The 25,350-nt window shown below is 39.3% G+C and overlaps 1 protein-coding gene across 2 annotated transcripts in view; it reads left to right on the top strand.

Annotated features, from left to right (window-relative positions):
• The window catches only part of NEDD4 (NEDD4 E3 ubiquitin protein ligase), a 108,168-nt gene that overhangs the window by 8,204 nt on the left and 74,614 nt on the right, over window positions 1–25,350 (top strand). For both annotated transcript variants that reach the window (XM_075208039.1, XM_075208038.1), the window contains exons 2-4: window positions 22,126–22,199; window positions 23,447–23,525; window positions 24,374–24,412. In XM_075208039.1, the coding sequence (XP_075064140.1) occupies window positions 22,126–22,199; window positions 23,447–23,525; window positions 24,374–24,412 (192 nt within the window). The remainder of the gene's footprint in view (window positions 1–22,125; window positions 22,200–23,446; window positions 23,526–24,373; window positions 24,413–25,350) is intronic.

Below are 25,350 nucleotides of genomic sequence, written 5' to 3'. Positions count from 1 at the left end.
AGGTTGGGTTTACAAAGGTGCAATGACTGGCAATGTGCAGATGTTCGTAGTGACACTTAAAAATGGCATAAGTGATAACTTACTGAGTAAGGCTTGGTTCCAATATGCAGGGCCGTGTTGAAAAGGCTTGTGCACATGTGCCGGTTCTATTAAGGAGATTGAATTAGTGTTTGTTCTGCAGATCATAACCCAAGTATTTACTTTAGAAATTATTGATTAGGAATTGATTATTACATTTTGTATGTTTTTTTTTTTTTTGCCATGATCAATTGGAACAATGAGACTGGAGATTATCTTTTCATGAATAACTGCATATTGTGATCTGTTTTGTAGCTGGTATAATTCAGCTGTTAATGATTCATTAATTTTATAATAGTATCTAATTAACTATTAGCAAGTTACTTAAGTGATGTAGGCTTTATAAAAAAAGTAAATTGGTAAAATGGGAATGACTATTTATTTGTTTCAAAAGGCATGGTCCTTCACATTCAACAAATTTGTGTTGATACAGAGAAAGTCATTCAGTTTACCAATTTAGCCTGCAATTTCTTGACTTCAGAAATGTCAGCCGGATAGTCCTCCTGGATTAATCACAATGTCCTCTGTTTGTTAAAATGTGTTTGTGTGACTGTAGGTAATGCTTTGAGAGAGCTGAATTATTGTATTCCTGTATGGAGTCAAACGTTTATTTATTTTTTGCTTATTTATTTACATTTAAACTATTTATTGTTCTACTTAATCTTTGCTAGAACAAGAAAACACTGTTTGGAGCTCTGATTGACCCCAGAAAGTGACCCCAAAATTGAATTGGCTAGTTCTCCTATGTTTAAAAATACCAAATATATGTAATTTATGTAAGGAATCTATGATATGGTTATAGGGACTAGAAACAATGGTATTTTTAAAAATGTACATCAAATACTAACTTTGGAGACAAAAAAATACACCATTCATTGTTTGTTTATTTATTGTAACTTCTTTATTATGAAAAATAACAAGTACAAACAGAAACCAGCAACAAATCATAGGGTATATGAAGAAAAATGAGAAAGACAAAAAGGTTAATAAGGTGACATTACAATTAGAAATATTGTGTGGAAATAGGAAACCAGACACAAGTTGACCGATAAAATATCACTATGTTCACATATACTGTCAATATTGTTGTTTTTGTAGGAAATGGGGAAAGGAGGGGGGCGGGGAGTGGTCATCAAGGGTATTAAGAAAATCCTCAAAAAAAAAAAAAAGAGGGGTTCGATTGATAAAGTGAGAATAAACAACAGAAGAGCGCTGGTTGAAATTAAATAGAAATTGTAGATCAATATTTATAAAATAAAGCTATTGACTTTATTAATATAAAACAATTTAAAATAATCATACATATAAAGCAACACAATAAATAGATTCTAATGTTGACAAGTGAAAATTGTTAAAAACAGATTACAAGATACAGAAATCCAAAACTCTTAACTTCTAATTTTGTTTGCATCCGAATTATGTTTTGTAACAAAAGCCAGGGATTTATAAGACCCTTCCCTTCCCCTTTTCCTCTTTTTGTACCACAAGAGTGTTACAATCTAACTCTTGAACATTCTTGAACAGACTTTTTCAAAGCATCATTGCTTTGAAAAATTCTTCCTCAGACAGACGAAACGCGTCAATTGTACTACCTCATTTGAAAGATCCTAGAGACCTATCTCTGTTATTAGCGCTATTGGATTGCAAGGAACTTACGAAGCTGGGAACCTTTACACACTACATTGTTTCTGGACGATATTCTTAGGGAGCACACCCAATCTGAAAGCTTGTTTGCCGTCTATATGGAACATCGCTGCTTGAGCACGCCGACGGATAAATCGTGAGTTACTTATACTCCAACATTGCACCTCATTGTTCCCTATTCTGTTTTCTCTAATTGGCTTCGTACCTCTGGACATACCACCGTTGGGAATTATTTCCCTAAGTACTTTACATCGAGGTCTGGATCTAACACTATCTACGATCATTCCTATGTTGGTATTGGTTCATCTTCTATTGTCCCATGTATGTCATGTATGGGATAACCATATGTGTTTATAGTTCTATAGCATCATTTCTAGGTTATTTTTAGGCGTGATTATCCATATTTTTTGCTATATATACGTTTTATTTTTATTGTGGTCTTTTATCAAATAAATATATATGTATACGTATTGCGGCTGGGATTTTAAATTATATTTATAGATATTTATCTCTATGAAATTAGTCCCATAAGTGACTTCATATAGATTTACACATTTCACAGACACCAAGGGGTATATTTACTAAACGGCGGGTTTGAAAAAGTGGAGATGTTGCCTATAGCAACCAATCAGATTCTAGCTATCATTTATTTAGTGCATTCTACAAAATGAAAGCTAGAATCTGATTGGTTGCTATAGGCAACATCTCCACTTCTTCAAACCCGCAGTTTAGTAAATCTAGCCCCAAGTGTGTTTATATTTTTTTCTTGTGATTATCTATGCTGGTTGCTGTTTTTCTATATTTATTTATCGTGGGCTTGACCATGCCCATTTCCAGCTGCATTTTCTCCAGATACTATCATCAATCAATTTTTACATGTTAGAGCGCCTGATATCATTTGTTCCCTAGGAATATTGTCCTTCCATTTTTTAGTGTGAATACTTTTACAGTGTAGATAATTAAAACTATCAACCTCTTTAGTATATGTTTCTGTATAGATTTTATTACCCCTTGCAGATGGTGCAACATCCAAAATGTAATCTTAGCAGAATCAGAGTGACTAGTGAACTTAATGCCAAGATTATTGCTTTTTATATGTAACAAACCATGAAATAGTCACCATCCCAGTTCTCTGTGGTAGGGACATAGATGATCTGTTTTTCATTTGGAATGGTGATATGTGAATTGTTGGATATGATAGTTTTTGTAATTTGTTTGTCTTATCCAGAAATGGGCTTGGATTAGCTGTAATAATTCTGTATATTGATCGGTCAATTTAGCCATGTGATATTTACACAATTTGAGTGTTTTTTTTGCCGATTTTGACCACTCTAAAACTAGTTGTGATTGGAGGTTTCAAAACCTAGTTTGATTGGCCGTCCTTATCATGTGTTTGTTTATATCGGACGGAACGCTACATTACAGGTAAAATCGACAAAGCTATGCAGGATAAGATAAGGTAGACTCACTGTATGATGATTCTTTTAATGTTTGGTAATATGCATGTAAAAAGTTCAAGCGTAATTTGTAGCATATTTTTTTGTGGTCACTTGACTAATAAATTGATGAGCAATGATGATTGGCTACTGCATTATACCTAATGGTATTTAAGGGTGCCCTTATGACATGCATATTAACCTCTGATGAAACCGCCCCCAAAGAAGCGGAGAAACGTGTATGGAATATACTCGTTGGCAAATGTATCAATCCTTCCAGCTCATTAACTATTAGCTTCACAGAAGCCAGGTGATCGTCTGAAAATAAGGTACAAAAACAAGTATACTTGGAATCTTTTGGCTTCTAATTGTTGCTTAATGGACTGTTTTTGTTACTTTAATTATTAGTGGGAACATTCCCTAATATGGATCGATACACTCTATATCTTAGTACCTTGCATTTGGAATAAGAGGTGGCTTACACAGTCCTCTTTAACTTGGATCCAAATTTGTATTAAAAACTGCAGTGCAATCATCAATTAAAGGGAACTGCGTAATTGGTCTTCTCTATTGGTTGGACCTAATCTCTGATGAGTTCACTTCCTGATATTGCAGGCTTTCCGTCTACCAGTGCAGAAGTCTGCGCTTCCCCATTCTTGTGGCAAGGAGCTGAAAGTAAAAATTCTAAGCCGCATCTCTGGAAACCCAGATTCAGAGTTTGAGTTTGCTTGCTGTAGTGCACAATCGCCTTATCCAGCCTACATTAACATACATAAAGCACATCTACTATAAGCTTACATTTGGAGGTTGGGGATAGCTTAAGGGTTATTGCTGAAATTGATTTATACTTTTTGATTTGTTGTAATTGAAAATGATGATTATAAACCTAACACGTTAATGCGGTATTCTTAATTTTTTGGCAGTCCATTCTGGCTTCTGAATGTTCCATGCCGGTCCCGGGCACTAAAGAAGTTGCATTGCTTGAATATCTTAAATAAAGTGAGGCAAATAGGCCCTAATCCAATAATAAACAATAATGTTCAAAAAGTTAACTTCCTTCAATGTTAAAAGTAGCTGCCATTGTTTTAATGAACCAGGGATGAAGATAAAGAATAGTGAAGTAAATTTCTAACAGAATAGTGTTCTACACCAGCAAATAATGAGCTGCAGTGTACCGAAGGAAGCGTAGGCTTATCTGTATAAATCCTGAAGCCCCCAAAATGTCTTTGCAAAGTAGTTTCTGCCAATGCACGACGTATGCCTCGTAGAAAGCAAGAACCATATATAGTATAGTAAAAATTGATAAATACTGTAATTCAAGAAAAAAGTACATATGTAAATAATTAAAGGGAAATTGCTTATCTGGAATGTTTTCAGCCTGATGGTGGCAGGATGACCCCGTGGCTGCTGTGGAAACCAGGTCACCACGGTTTTTCACCCAGGAGGCAGAAATATTTTCTTATAGGATGCCCCTAGATGCCAACTGAGGGGACCAGGGTCTTGATATTAACTGGCTGAGGTCATTTGACTTGGAGTAGTCCCTTTTATAGTTTATACCTTTTAAACTTCAGTTCAGGAGCTCACAGTTTGTGCTGCCGATCTGTATGCCTGACAGGCCACGCCCTCTGTTTATTTCTAATATTGGGAGATTTCCTATCACTTTCTCTCTAAGCACATATTATCCCTGTGCCACCTTATGACACTTTACCTTAATATCAGTCTGTATTTGCAGCATCCTTCTTTTAAAAAAAAATAGCTTCCCCCCCCCCCCCCCCCCCCTATAACCTACTTGTTTACTGCTGTTTCAGGCGTGGTGTAAGATATTTCTTTGTTTATACACAGTTTGGCATTTAACAGTGTTGTTTTTAGTCACATGAATGCTCATTGTTAAAAAGTTATGTTGTAAAGGGAATCTGTCGAGTCACACTTTCCTTGCCCGCGGGTTTAGAGATGCAGTATACTGGCTGTCTTCATATTGCGTATCCACACAGAGCTTGTGCCATGTGCAGCTGTAAGGATTTCATCTCTCAGTCCAAACCCAGTCCGTTTAATCTGTTGTTATGACTTGGGCAATATCATGATATTTGGAGGGGGGATGAAGGCAAGTGAGAAGTCACAAAATGACTGATGAGAGGAAGGAGCAGGGTTTCTTAACAGTACAAAGTAATCAATCGAACCCACCTATCAAACTGGTGCATTAAAACTAATGTCATATGTACCTTCTACAGAAAACTAAGTTCATGCATTCAATTTATTTCATAAATGTTCAGTAAAACACATGAGTATATTAAACTGCACATTTTTAAAACTTTAGGATAAGATCCTGACCCTCAACATAAATCGGTGGTGCCCAACATCTGAAAAGGGCCACACAGTATATTCTATGTTTGCATACAGTATGTGTGTTTGCTTACAGTGAATGTATCATGAGTAAAAAAACATACTTAAAATTGAGCCAAAGGTGGTAATGTTGTTCTGTATGACAGATTCCTCCACATTAACATTTTAATGAGTGGTAAAACTCTGGAAATACAAGGAGTTCTATTTTCAGCATGTTGAACTTGAATGTTATGTATAACGTGTAATACTCTTTGAATTGCCTTTAGCAATGTGTCCTAATCGGTGGTAACTGTTGTCAAATTAGCAATGTTAGCCTATATATATATATATATATATATATATATATATATATATATATATATATATATATATATATATATATATATATACATACATATACATATACATATACATATATATATATATATATATATATATATGTGTGTGTGATAGGAAGTTTACATTGTAAACTTCATTGGTGCAGGGACTAATATGAATGATTACATATTCTCTGTACATGACTACATAGTATGATTGATCCTATATAAATAAACGGTGATGATCATTATAACCAATGATCTTTTAATAAGACAAAAATGAAACCAGATTACATTTTATTATGACCTCTTGCTGCTTACTGACTAGAGATGCTCGAACCAGCCGTATATGGATACTAAAATAGGTTCTAAAATTTGAAAGTGCGCTGGAATTTCTTAAATTTTAACTCGGTTAGAATAAAAAAAATAAATTTAAGAAAGTTAAAGTAGTTCAACCATTTTCATGCCAATGTGTCCACTTTTAGCTAAATTTGGTAAATTTTTGCCGTTTTTAATGGCAAAAATCAAACGCAAACTTTCAACAGTATTAATTAAAAATAAAATTAAAAGCTAATTTTAAGTCAATTAATTTTTACCCATAAATTCAACTCAAGGTTTATTGAGAGTTGTACCTCGAACATGTGTCTGGCTTTTGAACCAGTCACAATTTGTTTTTGCCATTTCCTATAATAGTGCACTAGAAGCGGATTCTCAAATCACAGCAGTGATTGCTTACGTCTTAGGCCGGCGGTTCCCAAACTGTCACTGGGGTGCCGCGGGCCAGCCATAAAAAAATAAAGAACAGAAACTTACCAATCCGCTGGGCGCCAGGACCCAGCAGCCTCCTTTATCCCACAGCAGCTGTCACTGACGTCAATATTCAGTGACAGCTGCTGGAGAGAGGAGTCTGCTGGGTCCCGGCGCCCGACGGACTGGTAAGTTTCTGTTCTTTATTTTTTTTTATGGCTGGCGTGGGGCAGAGTGAGAGGATCTTGGCAGCAGAGGGGGCCAGAGTGGCAGCAGAGGGGGCCAGAGTGGCGGGGGGCTGCAGGGGGGGGGCAGAGTGGCAGAGGGGGGGGGCAGCGTGATGGGGGGCTGCAGAGGGGGCAGAGTGTCTGGATGCAGAGGGGGCATTTTTGCATACAACTAAATAAGTATTTCTGTCCTGACCTAAATACTTATTACAATTTTTTGACCCAACTACTTCTAAAACAGGACTGCTCGGTAATTATTTTGGAGGGGTGCCTTGAAAAAATTTGGAGACACTAAAGGTGCCGCGAACTGCAAAAGTTTGGGAACCACTGTCTTAGGCACTGCCGGCCACGTGGTATCTGTGAGGTGCTGCTGCAGATTTTAGATTTGAAAGTATGTCGTAGTGTTTCAACACATTTGTTGAAATGTGCGGTAGATGTCATTGTTTTACTTGAACTATTAGGTGATTACAGCGTAATCTGTTTTATGTCACTGAACGTTGACATGTGTATAAATGTTCCCAGTTCTGGTATGTCCTGTTGCACAAGCTGTTGAGCAACTGCCCATTTTCACATATCAAAATTAATACAATCATTCGGCTTAACACAGTGTAATGTTTCCTGGTACATAAAAAAGAAAATGTGAGGTTTATGTTATCTCTTGACTCCTTTTTGATCTCGTGACATTTGGGAGGGGGTATTTGATACTGTGCAGTGTGCTTCAGACCATCACCGAGATATTTTGCTGTTCGCATTTCCTGGGTACCCCAACGTCACATATTTTCCTACACTCCTCTCTGTGGTGCAAGGGCAAATCTGCTATGTTGCATCACCGCGGAGTGCCCTCTGGGAGGCACTCTGTGGCATATTGCACAGGATTTAATTACCTCCTTAGTTTTCTATTTGTCTAGTACACTGACAAAAGTTTACCATACAGTAAAAGCTCACCATAGTATCTCAAATTGAAATCCAATTATTGGTAATTTTGATGACAGGTCCCTTCAATAACTTTTATTTTTCACTTGTGGTCTCAATGCTGTGTATTTTCAAGCATCAGTGGGACTCACTGGTGCTCTTCGTTTTACTGAGCAGTGCAAAAATGAGATTTAATTTTATGTATAGACTTCTGTAGAACTGCTACAGGGAGGGTGGACCTGGCCTTTTCCAATTAGATACATTGAGGCAGCATTGAGACTTTGCATGGAAAGCTTGTCTGAGTTCTTATTTATCCTATCCAGAGGGAGGCAAAATGGCTAGAACTTTGGTACTTTCGCAGATTAGCTTGGATACATCAATCCCAGAACTGAACAATCTTGGGGCAGGACCACCAGATGTGGACAAAGGAATGAGTCTGGGCGCAAGTTTTCCAACATTGATCTGAGGGCGTACCACCTGTTTAATCTGATGGGAGCCAGATACCAGCTATAATTCACCTTATAGGCGGTTTCCTTTATCAAGTAGGAGATTGAAGACTTGGACACTCTTTGCCTCACTGTGGACCAGATGTCGTCGTCTTGTGGTCTTACCAAGTAAACTTCCCAATTAGTCTCATATTTCAGGTCAGCAGCATATTCAGTGGTTACTAGTAAATTATAGAGTAGAGAATGCTTTTTGGGAGAGGATTGTGTGCACAATAAAGATTGAAGTGCGGTGAGTAACCTAGTTATGATGGGCTTAGGGTGGGTATCAATAAAGTGTTTTACCTGTAGGTAGGCAAAAGAGCTAATTATTGGGAGGTCAACTTTGTCCTGTATGATAGCCAGGGGAGCACACTGGCCATGTTCCAAAACCTCTCTCTCATACCTCTCTCAAACCAGGTCATGAAGCAGGTTGTAAATTGCCCTAGAGAGAAATCGGGGTTATTCCAGAGGTGAGGGTAGAGACATAGCCCCAAATGGAGAGTAAGGTGTTCAGAAATTTGACATGTAAAAGCTATAACTGGGTGTGGACGCATCATGCTAGACCTGAGATTAGTTGGAATGACCATGGTTGACGACAGCGACAGGACATTGCAGGAAGAGGCCTCCAGACCCAACCACCTCAGGCAAGATCATTTTGGCTCAGGTAAGTTGCTTTATAGCAGGCCAGTCCAACCTGCGGCCCTCCAGGTGTTGTGAAACTACAAGCCCCAGCATGCTTTGCCAGTAGACAACCTGTTGATAGCTTGAAGGGCATGCTGGGACTTGAAGTTTCACAACACCTGGAGGGCCGCAGGTTGGACAGGCCTGCTTTATAGTATAGATGGACATCTGCAAAGCTCCTCCCCGTGTTGGTGGTACCTCTGTATAAATTAGAAAAACTGGTGCACAGGATGGGTGAAGGGTGCTTGTTTTTCCACACAAACTGAATAAACCGTCTATGTATTTCTGTCAGGATGACTAGGCACTTTGAGGGTCTGGAAGAGGCAGAGGCAGGAGGTCCATCTTTAAGCACTACAACCTGACACCAGAAAATTATAAATTGTTACCAATGGAACAGATCCATCTTGCTTTTAATGATCTAGGAAACATTTTCTGCCTGTAAAGAGTCTTATTGGGGTTTAATGTAAATCCTTAAATATTTAATTTTGGCATTTTTCCTGAGGAAATTGTAATTCCTTTTCAGGGTGCTCTAGGTGGAGAAATATAAATGGAGGGCAAGAGATTCTCTTTTGGAATAGTTTTTTTTTCTTAGGCTGACATGGCCCCGCAAAAGTGTTAAACAGATTTGGGAGGGATATGTTGCAGGAGATCAATGTAAGGAGTACGTCATCGTTCAATAAGCAGACCTTATAGTGCTCCTTCCTGACTAAGACACTATGTGCCAGGGGCTCGATAAATAGAGCGAATATCAGGGGTAGCAAAGGGCAACCCTGTCTGCTCCCACTAGAGATGGTAAATGGCGTCTTGTCTGAGCTGTTTACTGAGACCCTGGCCGGACCTGCTGATTTGGTCAGATGCTTTCTCCAAGCCTAGAGAGTGCACTAGAGCTTGTAGCCTGTCTAGATTTAACTGAGTGGAGGAGACTGATGAGCCACCTGGTGAGGAATGCTTTGTTTAGAGGAATAGAAGGGAGTGGTCAGTTGGGCCAAGAGAAGGATTATATTTTTTGGGGGGGCACCATACAAATTGGATGAATGACACATGCAAAAGTAAAGCATGATCTAGGTGTATTAGCATTATATTTAAAACAAACTGTGGTGAGCAGGGAGAGTATACAATTTTATCCAAAATATCAAACATGAGTGGCCTATTCCGACACAGCCAATCTACCACTTTTTCAGTTTGCTTGTTTGGATTGGGTACCATTTCCTTATTTAAATTGCTGCCACGTGCCAGTGTTATTGGAGCTGGTTCTCCAAAACAGCCATTTACCGACTTAGAGTTTCACCTGCATACCAAATTGGTGTTCCCAGTTGTAGAAGGGTAATGCTGGTATTGCTGCCACCAACAGGCTCCTTAATCTGCATTCTCATGACAGTTTACTTTTGTATCAAGGCTGCTAGGTAGAGTGCTAAGGCAGTATACTGGGCTCAGTGCAGGAAAGTTGTGGGATGTATTAGTGTGTTAGCTTTTATCTGTTGGTCATAGGAATACAACAGATGCAGGCTTGTTGGGGTATAAAGCAGGTTTTACAAGTAGTCCTTTTTATTGCCCTTAAAATAGCTTGTACAAAAGCTGTTACACCCACACTGCACTATTTAATGGTAGTTGTCTTGTACACCTTACCTGGGCTTGCATATAATATATATATTTTTGCACATCATGGGTCTATGTGGTCCGTGTCCCCAGAGTCTGGTCCCCGCTGAGTCAAATTTGGCTCAAGGAATCTAGACACCAGAGCCCAGAGTGGCAGTCCTTTTGCTGCTAGGGCTCTCAAAGCTCTGGTGTGGCACTTTGACTCCTGGGACACTCAGTAGACAGCATGTCTTCCGGATTCAATACAGTTCATCCAGTGCTGCTGCAAGGGGGTCTGGCACTGAGGCGCTTTGATTACTGCCTGGACAATTGGAGTGCAGCAGCCAAACTCTGGCCCCCTTCTCTTAGTGCCACTGCTGCAGTGTTCACACATGACCTGTCCTGAACTGCTTTGAGGTGTCCCAGTACTACCAGACCCATTCTCCATTCTTAAGAACAAAGAAGGCATCTTCATGCTCCCAGACCCACAATCGCCACTGGGACACCAGCATAAGTGTAGACATATTTTAGATACACGTTATACCTAAATTCATGTGCATTTATACACATTCTACTGCTGTAGAACTGTAAATAAAACAGGTTTCTGAAGTCATCCAGCTGTTTGATACAACTCCTGAGCAACCAGATTGCATTGCAGGTATATGCTGCTGTGTCAAAGGGTAACCACTGTTATGCAGCAATGAGGTTCTTAAGCTGATCAGTTTTTTTGTGAAATCCGGTCAAATCTAATCAGATTGTATTTTGCTCAAGTATAGTCATCATACACCATACAAATTGACCAGGCGCACTGTATTCTCGGGCATTGCAAACTGTAAACAAGTCCTAACTAGTCATATTTATTTTTTACAGTCTGTTCATGATCATCCATAAACGGAATGCAAGTAATGCATTTTGAGACTTCATCCAAACAGGCAATGTAACATTCCACAACATTTTACCTGCAGTAACTTCAAAAATGTCTAGCACTCAAGACTCACCCATGTAGCTGGTTTGTTTAGCTTCGATATATCTGGTTCACACTGAATAAAGCTAGATTGTGATTACATACTGTGGCTGAATCACGTACAAATAATGTATTGTAAAAAATTGTTTATATTGCTGCAGGCACCAATTTACATCATTGCAAATCTGCTTATGTTTTATAATGGTATGTGTTTTGTATGGAACTGTATTGATTTTCGAAGACAGTATGTCATTTTTGGGTTTTGTAGCTTTCCTATAGAAAGTCCCAAGTAAGCATATGAGTGGAGGGGATCTGCTTTTCCTACTGTGGAAACAGGTAATCTCATGTTAATTAGACCTTGTCTTCGCTGGATGACCAACACATCTGTTGAGCCGGGTAGCACGGAGGGGGATAGTTAGATTGGCCGGTTCACTTCCTATGCATGTAGGACTCGGGATGCAAGTGATCACAGGTTAATGTGAATTTTGCAAATTAAACTGCATTAAATGCAAGATTAGAGAAAAGGTTATATCCTGGTGGTAAACACTCAATATAAGACCTCAAACGCTGCGGTGCCTGTTGGCAGCAATGTAAAAAGGTGTTAAACCCTTCCAGGTTGAGTTATGTGCAGGATGCATGAAGCAGTCTGGATTGGTTAGAGGGTCAGGAGGCTGGGTAACCTCCTGCCAGGATATCTGTATAAATTTGTATAAAAAGCAGACTGTTTGACCATGTGATGTATTAATATAACATCTGTAACTTCTGGAAAGTTCGCTAGTATCAGACTGGGTGTAACTGTTTTTATTAGGACTACACGAGGTAATAAAAGTATCACTGCTTCAAGATCCTGCTTTGACTACTACTTACTGGCTGTAATTCCTGTGACCTACAGAATAGACTAATCTAATCCTGTATCCGGCTGTTCTGAGGTTGGGACCCAGCATCCAGTACCAATGTTCTTCCCGCTAACTGCAGCTCTAGCCATTGTGATAGGCCAGAAGGGAACTATCCACAGCAACCCTGATCTGAAGGCAAGAGGTCAGGTATACCTGACAGTTACCTAGAAGGAGTGCAGTTCTGGATGCCATTAAGGAGCCCAGTGGTGACCGCATTGTAAACCCCTCCTACTACGGCCAGGGTGCAATTGGGATAAATAAAGGGAACGGTCCAAAGTAAGCCCAGACGGTCCCCAGCAACCCATGCAGAGGGTGGCATAGGAGGTCCGTCCTGTCACACTTATCATCTCAATGCAGGTTATAAAAATATGAAAATGTTCTTTAATAACAATATAATGAGATGTTTGTTAACTATGGCCTTCAAATTTCATGATAAGGAATCCTTAACACATCTCCAATTTTGGAATCCCTAATCCAATAAGTCGTTCCTACTTTTGGGGGGTATTTTATCTTGCAAACTAAACTACTGATTTTCAAGGGGATTAGACTTGCAAAGCTGATAATGAGCGTCATAGACAGGGCGAAAAGTAAAAATTAAATTGGCACATTTTAAAACCCAACTTTGTTTATATTCTACTTATCAATGATTAAGTATAATCTTATTACACAAAATGTAATAGTATACTATCATATGAAAACTGACTAACAATGTTCCCAAAAACAGAAATTTGCTACCCACAGCAGATGAATTTGAAATACATAGCAACGGCATAACAGTGGAATGACATGCAATTTGAACAACATGGACTTCAGAAATAAAGAAAACAGCTTGCAGCTCATTGTAATAAATGTGCTGTGAAAACATTAGTGAATATCTTGGGAGGTAAGTAGTGTTCTCCCTCATGGGGAGAACACTATGGGGCAGGGTTTCCCAAACCCAGTCCTCAGGGCTCCCTAACAGTGCAGGTTTTACATATCTCCTTGCTGGAGCACAGGTGTATTCATTACTGACTGACACATTGTAACAGATCCACAGGTGGTCCTAATTATGTCACATGTGATCCAGAAAACCTGCACTGTTGGGGAGCCCTGAGGACTGGGTTTAAGAAACCCTGCTATGGGGGGAATTTAATTCCCCCAGAGTAACGCCACGCTAAACCTTTTACCGTTAATATGGTTATTTTAACCCTGCTTTCTGCTTGCAGCTTCCTGTACTGCGAACAAAAAGCCGGCGTTGAAATCACTGCATTAACTGTAATTACGCACTCTATTACCATTATATCGGTAAAAGTGCGCTGGCCGCATTACTTTCGGCAGTAACGTGGCCAATTGAATTACCTCCTATATATGTTACCAGCTGGGCTGTCAATGTGCAAGCTCAATCAGAAATATGGACCTCTGCTAAATAGGTAAAATGTGAATGCTTGTGTCAAGACAGCAGCAAGAATCAAGTAATAACATAACTGTGTATGTTAAACCTAAACTGCACTACTAGCCAAACAAATGCTGCATGTCCAAACCAGGGCATTTAAGGAGCCAAAACATTTCCCTCTTCCAACATGGGGAATGTTCCAGGAATAAAAATGAACAGATGGAGCTTGTCCACACATCATAATATATCAAATGCTTGCAGTAGCTAGAAAAAAACACCACTTCCCTGTCATGTGCTAATTAAAATCCAAGCTGTAATAATACATAACAGTAAAATTTTAGTAACCTAGTAAATGCACAATCCTAATTATTTACAATATAGAGCTGGTAGCGATCAATCACGACTCAAGTCCAAGTCATTCAGAAGCATAGTGAATCTTGTCAGTTCAGTCCTTAGGACTTACACATTGCAATGAATAAATACATCAAGTTTCAGTTTGCAACAACCGGATGTTTGTTGATGCTTCTAAAATGTAAGCATATTGCCATGAAGAGCAATAGACTACACCCCCCCCCCCCCCCCTCTCGAATATTACCAAGATGTTCAAACATCATTTTATTGTACCTGCACATGTTTTTTTGCATAGGCAAATGGTGCAAATAGCATCCTCTACCATTTGACCGTTATGGTTTTATTTTATTTTGTGCCACTGACGTATGTAAAAGGACATGCCAGGTTTTTGAGGGAACATCCTCAAGTTCACTTGACAACAGATAGTCCTAATTTGTTGCCCTTTTTCCACCATAAATTAACATATACCCAACAACTTCAACAGAGTCAACAATGCCAATGTTTAGATACAATAGGTTTAACTTGATAACATTGTATGTTTAAATGTAGATATATAAACTTTTTTTTTTTTTTTTCCTTCTGTCTTCTAACATAGGAGTACAAAAATGTTTGTCTTTCAACAATTTTAGAACTTTGTGGGGTGGGAGGGGGGGGGGTGTTCTCCTTTATTGGGGAAGGTGGGTTCGTTTTTTAAATTGTGGGATAATTGAGTATATCAACTGGTTCTACAAGGATACCATCCATACTCTTCAACATGAGAATATTGTCTATAAAGAGGCCCCATAGGGCAACATGTGCCCCAAATACCAGCATATCAAGCATCTCCAGCTGCTCCTTCCAGCTGAAGTGTAGACATTGCATACATGAGGCACAAGTGGTTACCATCACCACATCTCTGATCTGTTTAAACAGTTTGCCGTCCAAGTATAACAATGTACTAAGCAGCATGAGACATAGGAATGTTTGTTAAATGCTGTGCCACAAGCCTCTAAAAAGTGGTTACAAGCTTGTATGCCCATTTCATGTGGAATGGAGGTGTAGAGATTCTGTGTCAAGGATGACCACATTGATTGCCTCACACAAATGACTCATCCAGAAACATACTGAATTTAATCTTGTAATTTTAATATTTAATATAAGTCAACATTTTTGGCTAAATGGTGAAATAGCATGCCGATTATTTTGTGTTTAGACTAAAATAGACTTTGCACCTTTTGCATCCTCTAATTTTTCACTAGGATGTAGATGGGATTTGTGTAAACCCACAACAACAATTCTAGTCACACCCAAACAAAGTTCATAAAACCACTATAGACCTTGATGGAGGGAATCCACGTTTATTAGCACATCATCCATTAAATGATATTCACTGAATTCATCAACTTGATCTGCTTAATAATTTAGTGAGGTAGTACTAGAGGACTTTTCTCTCTACCAGATGGAATGGTGTCTGACCAGCTGCTTAGTAGGTAGAGTAGCTCTCAATCACTAATGTGGATATGGCCTGAAGAATGTGGCCACAAAATAGGTGGAAGCTGCACAGAACTCTGCTCTTACCATTAGGATTCTATCCTGATAAATTCTGCTATTTATACCCAAAGTGGCTGTGTATGGATTGGAGTGACCGGAATAGGGCCATAAGTGGTTATATATTAAAATGTCATTTTCCTCAAGTACCATTGCAGCTATAACTGGAATTGGAGGCACATTAGTTTAATTTCTTTGGTATGGCTGCAAACTAAGTAGGTCTACACACCTTTATAACAAATAGTATGTATGGTATTAAAATAGAAGTGATTCAAGCGCTCCAGATAACTCTTTTGGAAAATAATTTATGAAGCAAACTTAAAAAAATCCATGTGAAAATCTATAGATAAGCAAAGAAATACATAGACTCTTACGGGTATATTCAATTCTCGGCGGGAACGCAGAAAATCTCGCGGTCCGCGCACGATTACCGTAAAGAAAAACAGTTAATACGGTAATTTTCTCGCTGGATTTCAGCTCGCAGCTCCCTGAGCCACGAGCTGAAATCCAGCTAACTATTACCGTATTAACGGTAATAGTTATTCCGCGGCGCACAAAAAAAAGAATTGAATATGCCCCTTAATACTTATATTTTCAACTTGTGTGTAAAACATTATAATAAATATAATAATAATTAATAGCTAATGCATGAATTTTAATGATCTTCCACTCCAAATGTTCAGGGTTCAGAGCTATAAGAATGAATAGATTCTTTATTTAGGGTACCATTGGTTGTTGATCGGTTGTTACCTGGTGTGTTTAGCAATTTAAGCAGGTGATCTTTGTACTAGTTGAAATACTAGCCCAAATAATGAATGAAAGCCGAACATAAAATATGTTTACTAAAATGATTTACTTTGTTTAATCAGGTTGGCACACACGTCTTGAATCTGTACCTTTTGGATTATGCATCACTTTAAATGAGAAGGCAGGGGCACACACTGTATATTCATCCAGCAGAGAGATTCCAAAGAATCTCCCAAGTCTGCAGTATTTTTTTTTTTTTTTATAATTTTTTATTTTCAGTGGTCAATCAAGAAAATACAGACAGCAAAACGATAACACTGTGTAGCATGCACAGTAAAATCACAACAGTTATTGTGGTGTATCGCATATTAGGAAACCTTTAGACAAAAATGACCGGTTTTTACATTTTTAAAGAGTAATATAAAATGGGTGTAGGAACAAAATGGATTGTGGGGGAGAGGTGAGGGGGGTAGGACCACAAAGATAAGAACTGTAAGTATTTAGAGGATAACTAGGGTGTGTTGAGCCTATAGCAGAGGGGGAGATATGTGTCGGGAAGAGTTAGGGTCATCGCACATGGGTCAGGTCGGAGGACGTGGAGCGTTGAGGGGGGAAGGTGTGTTCCACGGCTAGCCATGGAGCCCAGACTTGACTGAAGACGTGGCCTCTATCGTGGAGGTAGTACGTAATCTCCTCCATAGCGGCCACGTGCCAAATCTGCTTCTTGAGAGCCAAAAGGGATGGAGGTGAGGTCTTTTTCCAATTAAGGGCTATGAGTGATTTGGCTGCTGTCAGGATGTGGGCAGTTAATTTCTTGGAGAATTTGTCCAGGTCTTGGGGAGTGTAACATAAAAGAAATATCCAGGGATCTTTCGGGATAGGAGCTTCAAAAAGGGTATTTAGGAAACTATGGACTGAGTCCCAGAAGGTGGTGATAATCGGGCAAGACCACCAAATATGAAACATCGTACCCCTTTGGCCACAGTCCCGCCAACAGCAGGGCGAGGAAGAGGGAAACATTCTATGGAGTCTTGTGGGAGTGTAATACCAACGGTAATAAATTTTGTAAGAGGTTTCCTTGAGTTTAGTTGATATGGAGCATTTAGCTATCCCCAGTCTCATGTCCTCCCAAGCCTCTTCATCCGGGGGAGGACCAAGGTCCTTTTCCCACTCGTCTTCATGAGGGTTTGGAGAGGGAAGGGCAGAAGTGAGAAGAATGCTATATATTTGAGAAATCATGCCCTTGTCCAAGGGATGTTTTCTACAAAGAGATTCAAATGGAGTAAGGTCCCTAAGAACATAGGTTGGTGGCAGGGATCGCAAGAAATGATTAATTTGGAAGAATTCAAAGGGGCTGAGGATTTGGGACGGGGATTGGGGTTGGAGATCCGCTAGCGAAAGCCAGCGGCCCTGTTTGGAAAAATCTACTGGAAATTTAAGCCCTGCACGAGACCAGTTACGGTGGGTTGTAGAGGCAGATCCAGGAGGGAACACCGGGTTATGCCAGATGGGGGTTAAAGGAGATATTGCAGTTGAAAGTTTTAGTTTGAAGGAGTTGGAGTCCCAGAGCATAGCATCAAATTTGATAGAAGGCAGTGCTCTAACAGCAGGGGGGCGACGGGCGGGAGATACGCCCCAGAGAGAGGAGAGATCGGGCAGGGTTAGATGGGCCGATTCTATATCAAGCCATGCAGTGGAGCCAGAGGGAGCGTAGGAGGCAACGATTTGCGAAAGGTGGGATGCCAAGTAGTATAATTTGATGTCGGGAAGGCCTCTTCCTCCTCCAGGGATTGGTCGTTTTAAGATATTGGATGAGACTCTAGGAGGTCTATGGTTCCAAATAAAGCGGGTGAGGGCCTTCTGGATGTTGGCAAGGAAAGAGGCAGGGACAGCTACCGGAAGGGTTTGGAAGAGGTACAGCCATTTGGGGAGTATGTTCATTTTGACAGCTATGATCCTGCCCAGCCACGAAATAATAAGGCGGTTCCAGGAGGTCAGGTCTGATTGCGTCTTGGAGAAAAGGGGTAGGAAATTCTCACGAAAGAGGAGGTCATAGCGAGAAGTGAGGAAAACCCCCAGGTATTTGATCTTCCTGTTCTGCCATTTGAAATTAAAGTTAGCCCGGAGGAGCTCGGTATCCCGAGGAGAAACGTGAAGCAGCATGGCCTCTGACTTGGTGTAGTTTATCTTATAGCCCGAAACATCGCTGTAGTTCTGAAGGATGGCATATAGGTTGGGCAAGGAGATCCCCGGTTGGGTAAGTGATAGGAGGATATCGTCTGCAAAGAGTGAGATCTTGGAGTTCGTATTACCCACCTTGACCCCCTGTATGCTAGGATTAGACCTAACTTGGGAAGCCAGAGGTTCAATTATCAGAGCAAATATCAGAGGGGAAAGGGGGCAACCCTGTCGTGTTCCATTTCGAATGGAGAATGATTCTGAGGGAGTGCCATTAACCAGGACTTTAGCAGTAGGGGTGGTGTATAATGCTAGGACGCCAGTGAGGAAGTCGCCAGCGAAGCCGAACGACTCAAGAGCCGCTTTCATAAAGTCCCAAGAGATCCTGTCAAATGCTTTTTCAGCATCCAGAGAGAGCATAATAGTTGGGGATCTCCTGGAATTTGTAATATGGATGATGTCAATGGCACGTCTGGTATTGTCCCTCGCCTGGCGTCCCGGGATAAACCCTACTTGGTCATACTGGATCAGAGAAGGGAGGAAGGCATTCAGACGGTTTGCTAGGATTTTGGCATAAATTTTCAAATCGAGATTGAGGAGAGAGATTGGCCTGTAGCTAGCACAGTGGAGCGGGTCTTTACCGTCTTTAGGGATAACTACAATTTTGGCCTCCAGCATCTCTGATGGGAGAGGGTCACCTTGGAGAGTGTTGTTATAAAGGGATTTGAGATGAGGGGCCAACAAATCAGAAAATTTCTTGTAGTATGCGGCCGTGAAGCCGTCAGGGCCTGGGGATTTACCACTTTTTTGTCCCTTGATGGCTTGATGGATCTCGTCTGTCGAGATCTCTTCATTGAGAAGTGAAAGGGCTTGGTGGGATAATTTAGGTAGCTTGGCTTTGGCAAGAAAGTCAGTGATCAGGGCGGAGGGGGTTTTCAGTGTTGGGGTGGAAGCGGGAGCCGGGAGGTTATAAAGAGCAGTGTAAAAATGTTGAAATGCTGACCGGATATCTGCTGGATCGTGAGTTAACTGGTTATGTGAATCACGGATAGCAATAATATTTCTATGAGTTCTAGCTGTACGCAGCCGTGATGCAAGAATTTTGTCAGCTTTGTCTCCTTTTTCATAAAAAGTCTGGCGGAGCCATTTAAGGCGTGTGGCCGCTTGTTTAGAGAGAAGGAGGTTTAGTTTGGCTTTGGTTTCCCGGAGGGCTGTCAGGTTTGCGGGATCAGGGGTTGCTTTGTGCTGGGCTTCCAGGGTTTGAAGGTCTGCAGTATTTTATAGTCCTCTTAAGTCTCAGAAACAACTATGATACCACCTAAGTCTCAGAAATAGTTAGATCCAGTACTAACTGTGTACTGTAGATGGCAGTAGTGCTCTAAGTAAAAAATGTGGACTTGCAGGTAAATACATACATTATAAATATATATTGCTTATACATTCTTGCAAAACAAAGGACAATGTTAGTCCATTTTGAAATGGGCTTGTATATCATTCTAATCAATGTGTAGAATATGGTATTTCAGCTCTTTCTGTCTGAGTTGCAGAATTTTAACCATACATGGATTTAAAAAGTTGTAGTACATTCTTGTAATTCTGCACTTGGTGGGTAAAGCATTATAAATACTTTAAAATATGTTGTTACAGATATAAGCCGAATATCCCTTTTCTAGGGATACATTATGTAAGTTTAATTGTGAATTATTAATGAAGTTGTTCAAGTTGCATCTTTTCATTCTCATGACTTAACGCATCAATTAGATCACTTCATCCACACTTTCTTTCCTATGAAATTCCTTCTCTCTTATTAGATTACTTTGATCTTTCCCACTGGACTAATCCTCCAAAACACGAAGATGGTCATTCTCTTTAGCTCATCTTCATTCAACTGTGTTCTGTTGTTAAAGAGCAGGTAATGCCACGAATATATAAAACTAGGCACTGCTAAGTTTAGCAATATAAACTAAATTTGAGCTTAAGTGCTTAAATATGTCCACCATGCCCTCTCTTACTCCTCTCCGGCATATTGCCATGTTTAAAAGTGGTGTTTCTCTTACTAAGCAGGTAGAGCTTTGACTTACAGTTTTGCAGTGTGATTTTGCAGAAAAGCTCTGTGTGGATTCATATGCAGGGGCCAGTAATGTAACAGTAGATCAGATGCACACTCTGCTTTCTAATCTGTATAAGGTCTCATGGTCAGTTGAATACCCCCCTAGATATTGGAGAAGCAGTGGTGTGAGGAGTTAACATTTAATTTTTTCACAGCTGCAGTGGAATGTAAGGATAACACTAAAGTATGTATTTCGCCCCCAGAGTTCATGCCTGAACATTTAAACTTTGTGATCTAGTGAACCATTAAAAATAATTGTTTCTTGGCCTCTTCCTTCCCTCTATCTGACCAAAGGGATCATGCTACCTTTCCATTCTTTTTTTTTCTTCTACTCCATATTTTCCCTTCCTGGGTAGAAATTTTAACTCCTATCAATGACTTCTGACTTTTTGATAGCTTTACCGTCCCGTATTTTATCCATTTTTTTCATTTCGTGCTCCAGTGTTGCTATGTAAAACTATGACCATAATTTTACATCCACTTTTGACAGTTGCCCCTATCACCCTGTGTGTGTGTTAAAACACTGACTTGCCAAAGAAACATGCTCACTTAAAACATGTTCCCATGTCACTGAATGCTGTTGGAGGAAATCTCACCGCTGTAATTTTTTTTACATTTCAAATTAATTTTCCACTTCTACAACCATGTTCATGTTAACAAGCTTATCTGTCATATCTCTCTGCTTGATGTGTTATCTCTAATTTTAAAGTCAAAATAGATTACATGTATTATAGTAACTCCCTGCTTGATCCTCAATCTGTTTATCAGCCTTTGCACTTTGTTGAAGCCACTCTGACCAAAGCTAAAGGCCACTATTCCTTATTATTTCTTCTGGACTTATCTGCTGCTTTTGAGAAAGTTGATCACCACCTTCTTATCCATCCAAACCTCCAGTGTTTTCTTTGAAACTTCAGCTTCTACTCTTTTAGTTGTGGCTTCCTAAGGATCGGTGGTAGGCCCCCCTCATTTCTCCACTTTAAAATTTTCCCCTTGTTAAAATGCATTGGCAAGTTTGGATTCCAATACCATTTCCATGCTGTGAACGTGTTCTACTCCCTATTATAAACTTGCACCTCATCCTCTAACTAGTACTACAGACTTTGTTTTGTCCATATGTTGCCCTCACTTTTTCACTCAAACTCTTAAAGACTGAACTACTGGTGTTCCCACCTTATACTAACAATCCCCTGCCTGCCGTTTCTATTAATAATGCTTATGTTATTCCTACACCATAAGTATGTTGTCACTTTTGATTCAACAATGTTCTTCTCTTCATTAACATTTATTTATAAGGTATCGCAAAATTCAGCAACGCCATACAGTCAGATTCAAAATCGCATGAACACTAGTTAAACATAAGAATAAAACATGATAACAAAACTGTTGGTGCAAAGGTCCTCAATTACAGTTAGCACATATACAGGTACAAATGTCATATGTACAAGTTGAACAAAGTATCACAACACTCTTACTTGCATTTTGTTTCTGGTTTTTTATTTCACTTTTCTTAACACATAGTTCTGGGGTTTTTTCCTTAGGAAAATTCACGTGTTCTTCGTGTGAAAGTTATTGCAGGGTTTGGACTGGCAAAGAAAGATCTTTTAGGAGCAAGGTGAGTTATTTCAAAGCTATTTTTTTGTGTGTATGTAACTTCCCCATTTTTATTTGGCTTATGTATGCAGTACCTGATTTGGTTTCCTTGAACTATGTGCAACTGTAACATACCTTAAATTGTCAGTTTATTAGTTACACCTGCTATGAGTGACATCATTATTCAGATGGAGCACAACTTGCACAAACAGCAATAACCCCTGTTACCCCATAGTTTTCCTATGTGAGTGTGCTGCTGATAGAGATGACTGGTGCAATTGGTGTGCCGGTATCACTGCACAAACACTGCTGGGAATTCTCATGTTCGTGGATGGCCTGCCACCAACATCATCCAATCAATAGTGGTTTCTAAAGGGGCCAATGGAGGCGGACACAGATATGGCAGTAAATTCTGGGTTACAGTCAGTCAAACAACAACTGAGTGCCAGGATGATTGTTTTAGACTGAATCGACTCTAGATTGTTCCATGTGAGCCGCCAATGATTATCTTTCGTTTTGAAAATAAAATAATATAAACAGCTTGCCAGTCCAATAGGCCAATTAGGCACATTACATATGAGTATTGTGTGACTGGCACATTAGATTGCACTGGGATCATTATAACGTTGGCTTGCTCCATTTGTGAACACTGTTGGTAATTCTGTGTGGTCAGGAAGATTACATATCACCCTGTACAGCAGAATCATAGTATGTCCTGGATCTGAGATCTTTTAAGCTGTCTGTGTGAATGCATGATATTTATGTTGTATGTATATGTATGTTTTAATACTATATGCTGTCTATGTTCATCATCAGCTGTTAATTTAGCACCACTAATTCTGCAGTGCTGTATAGAGAACTCGCTCACATCAGTCCCTGCCTCACTTGAGTTTACAGTCTAAATTCCCTAACACACAAACCGAGAGAGACTAAGTTAATTTTTTTTTTCTTTTAATAGCAACAAATTAGCCTACTAGTATGTTTTTGGAGTGTCGGAGGAAACCCACACAAACATGGGGAGAACATACAAACTCCACACAAATAAGTCCATGGTCCGGAATCAAACTCATGACCCCAGTGCAGTGAGGCACAAGTGCTAACCACTAAGCCACCGTGCTTCCCATGTTAATGCATAAAAGTGCACTCAGCGGAGTAGTGTGTACCACGCATTAAGGTTTTTGAATGCACTAGTGATGGTGACGAATTGTCCTTTGTTTTCATTTCTACTTTACTTTCTCAAAATGTCTTTTTTTTATTTTTTTCCCCCAGTGATCCGTATGTGAAAGTGACACTATATGATCCTGCAAATGGAGTATTAACCTGCATCCAAACAAAAACTGTGAAAAAGGTATCCTATTTATTTCCTTTATAGCAGAATCAGTGCATGAGTTTGTTTGTTTGATCATGCTATTTATAATTCCACATTTTGTTTTGCATGTAAGGTACTAAGTATTACAGCTGTCTGCAGTAGGATATGAGTTTAAATGTTGCTTTTCAACATAATAAAACCATTTGCAAACATTAAGATTTATGTTAACTATTAATTTAAATGAAAAGAAAGTGGATATATTTGAAGAGCTTGTTTACACGTTTTTTTTTTGGCCTTGTTTTGGAAAATAGAGTGATATTTTTTAACTTTAAAAACTTATGTTTGTAGGATGTTGGTGTATTCCCAGTGGAATGTTTGTTCAAATAATACAATTTATTTATTAAGTAACTATAAGAAACTTGCTAGCAATAAAAGCAAACAATTAGGTTATTAACTAGTATATACTTGACTACAAACAGTAGTCACAGTTAAGGGAACTCAGTTGTCTCATTTCGGACGCCTGATTCCTTTAGAGAGAAGACTTCTGGACATCAGTTCCTTGTGATCCCAGTCTAGGCCACTCTTCTTCTTTTTTTGTTTTTTTCGTTTAACGCATTCTTATATAGATGTTATATTAAAAATTGCGCCCTTGACTGTGACCATATAAGGTAATAATACAAATGTACATATATGATTCGCTTAGCACAGCATACCAGTTATGGTTACATCATTCAAGTAGAAGCAATAGTATACATTGAAGATATATAGTCACATAAAAAGCACATTTCTGTGTAACCCTTACATGGTATTGCACTATATTTTCAACATTAAATCATGACCATAAGAAACCTGGTGAATGGCTTGTGTGTTTTTTTGTTTTGTTTCAGACCTTGAATCCAAAATGGAATGAGGAAATATTACTCAGAGTAAGTAAGGATTTTAGATATTGCAACATTTAAAATATAACCTATATGACAACTGATTTGTGGAGGGATGGAGATGGGCAGTTAATAAGACCATCCCCCCATAACCCCTAGTATATTATATTATGTGTTTGTCTGTAACTTTAAAACAAATGTGTGTGTATGTATATACACAGAAAATCAGCATTAAAGGAGACATTAAAAACAGTTAATAATCATTATTAATCAACATTTTATTCAATATTCTTAAAATATCAAGTACCTTTTATAAGCATCATTTTTTAGCTGGCCTCAAACAAAAGGCTCTCTGCTTGGCAAAAAAAAAAGTCTTTCTGACAGTCTGCTACACAGACAAAGGCTCACAGCTCTCAGCTTGTCATGTGATGGCAGAGTTGGTAGAAAGGAGGATGTTCGTGCAGACAGAGCTCAGAGGAACATCCCCAAGCCTCTCTGCTCACTACATCATATGCCATATGACTGGTTGTCATGGTAGTCCAAAATCATAAATCATTAATAGCAGTCCGAAGAACAGTAAGAGGGTAAATTATACCAACATTTTTATTACAGCCTGTTACAGTGATTTATGTAAATAAAACTAACTTTTTTCCCCCACTGGATTGTGACTTTAAATAGCTTAACATAGCAACCACACTATGCAGCAGTCAGTCGCATATTGATAAGGTAACATGACTGACACAATGTTGCTGACAGAGTGCAACTTTGGGCAACAAATTTTAAGAACAGTGACAGTGTAGACTGTTTCTAGGAAACACATGAACAATATCAACAAACCCATATAAAACAACTGGCGGTAATGAAAACTCTTATTTCAACAACCACGGATAGCACATCCCTGAAGGGGAAATTCTGCCAGAAAATAATAAGTGCAGAATAGCTTCAATTGATTATTTGGTGGCAGCATACATCATTTATAGCAGCAG

The sequence above is a fragment of the Mixophyes fleayi genome, chromosome 4 (assembly GCF_038048845.1).
Source record: "Mixophyes fleayi isolate aMixFle1 chromosome 4, aMixFle1.hap1, whole genome shotgun sequence".
Lineage (NCBI taxonomy): Eukaryota > Metazoa > Chordata > Amphibia > Anura > Limnodynastidae > Mixophyes > Mixophyes fleayi.
Note: the sequence above shows the minus strand (reverse complement) of the source record. Positions and strands in the feature narration are given on the sequence as shown.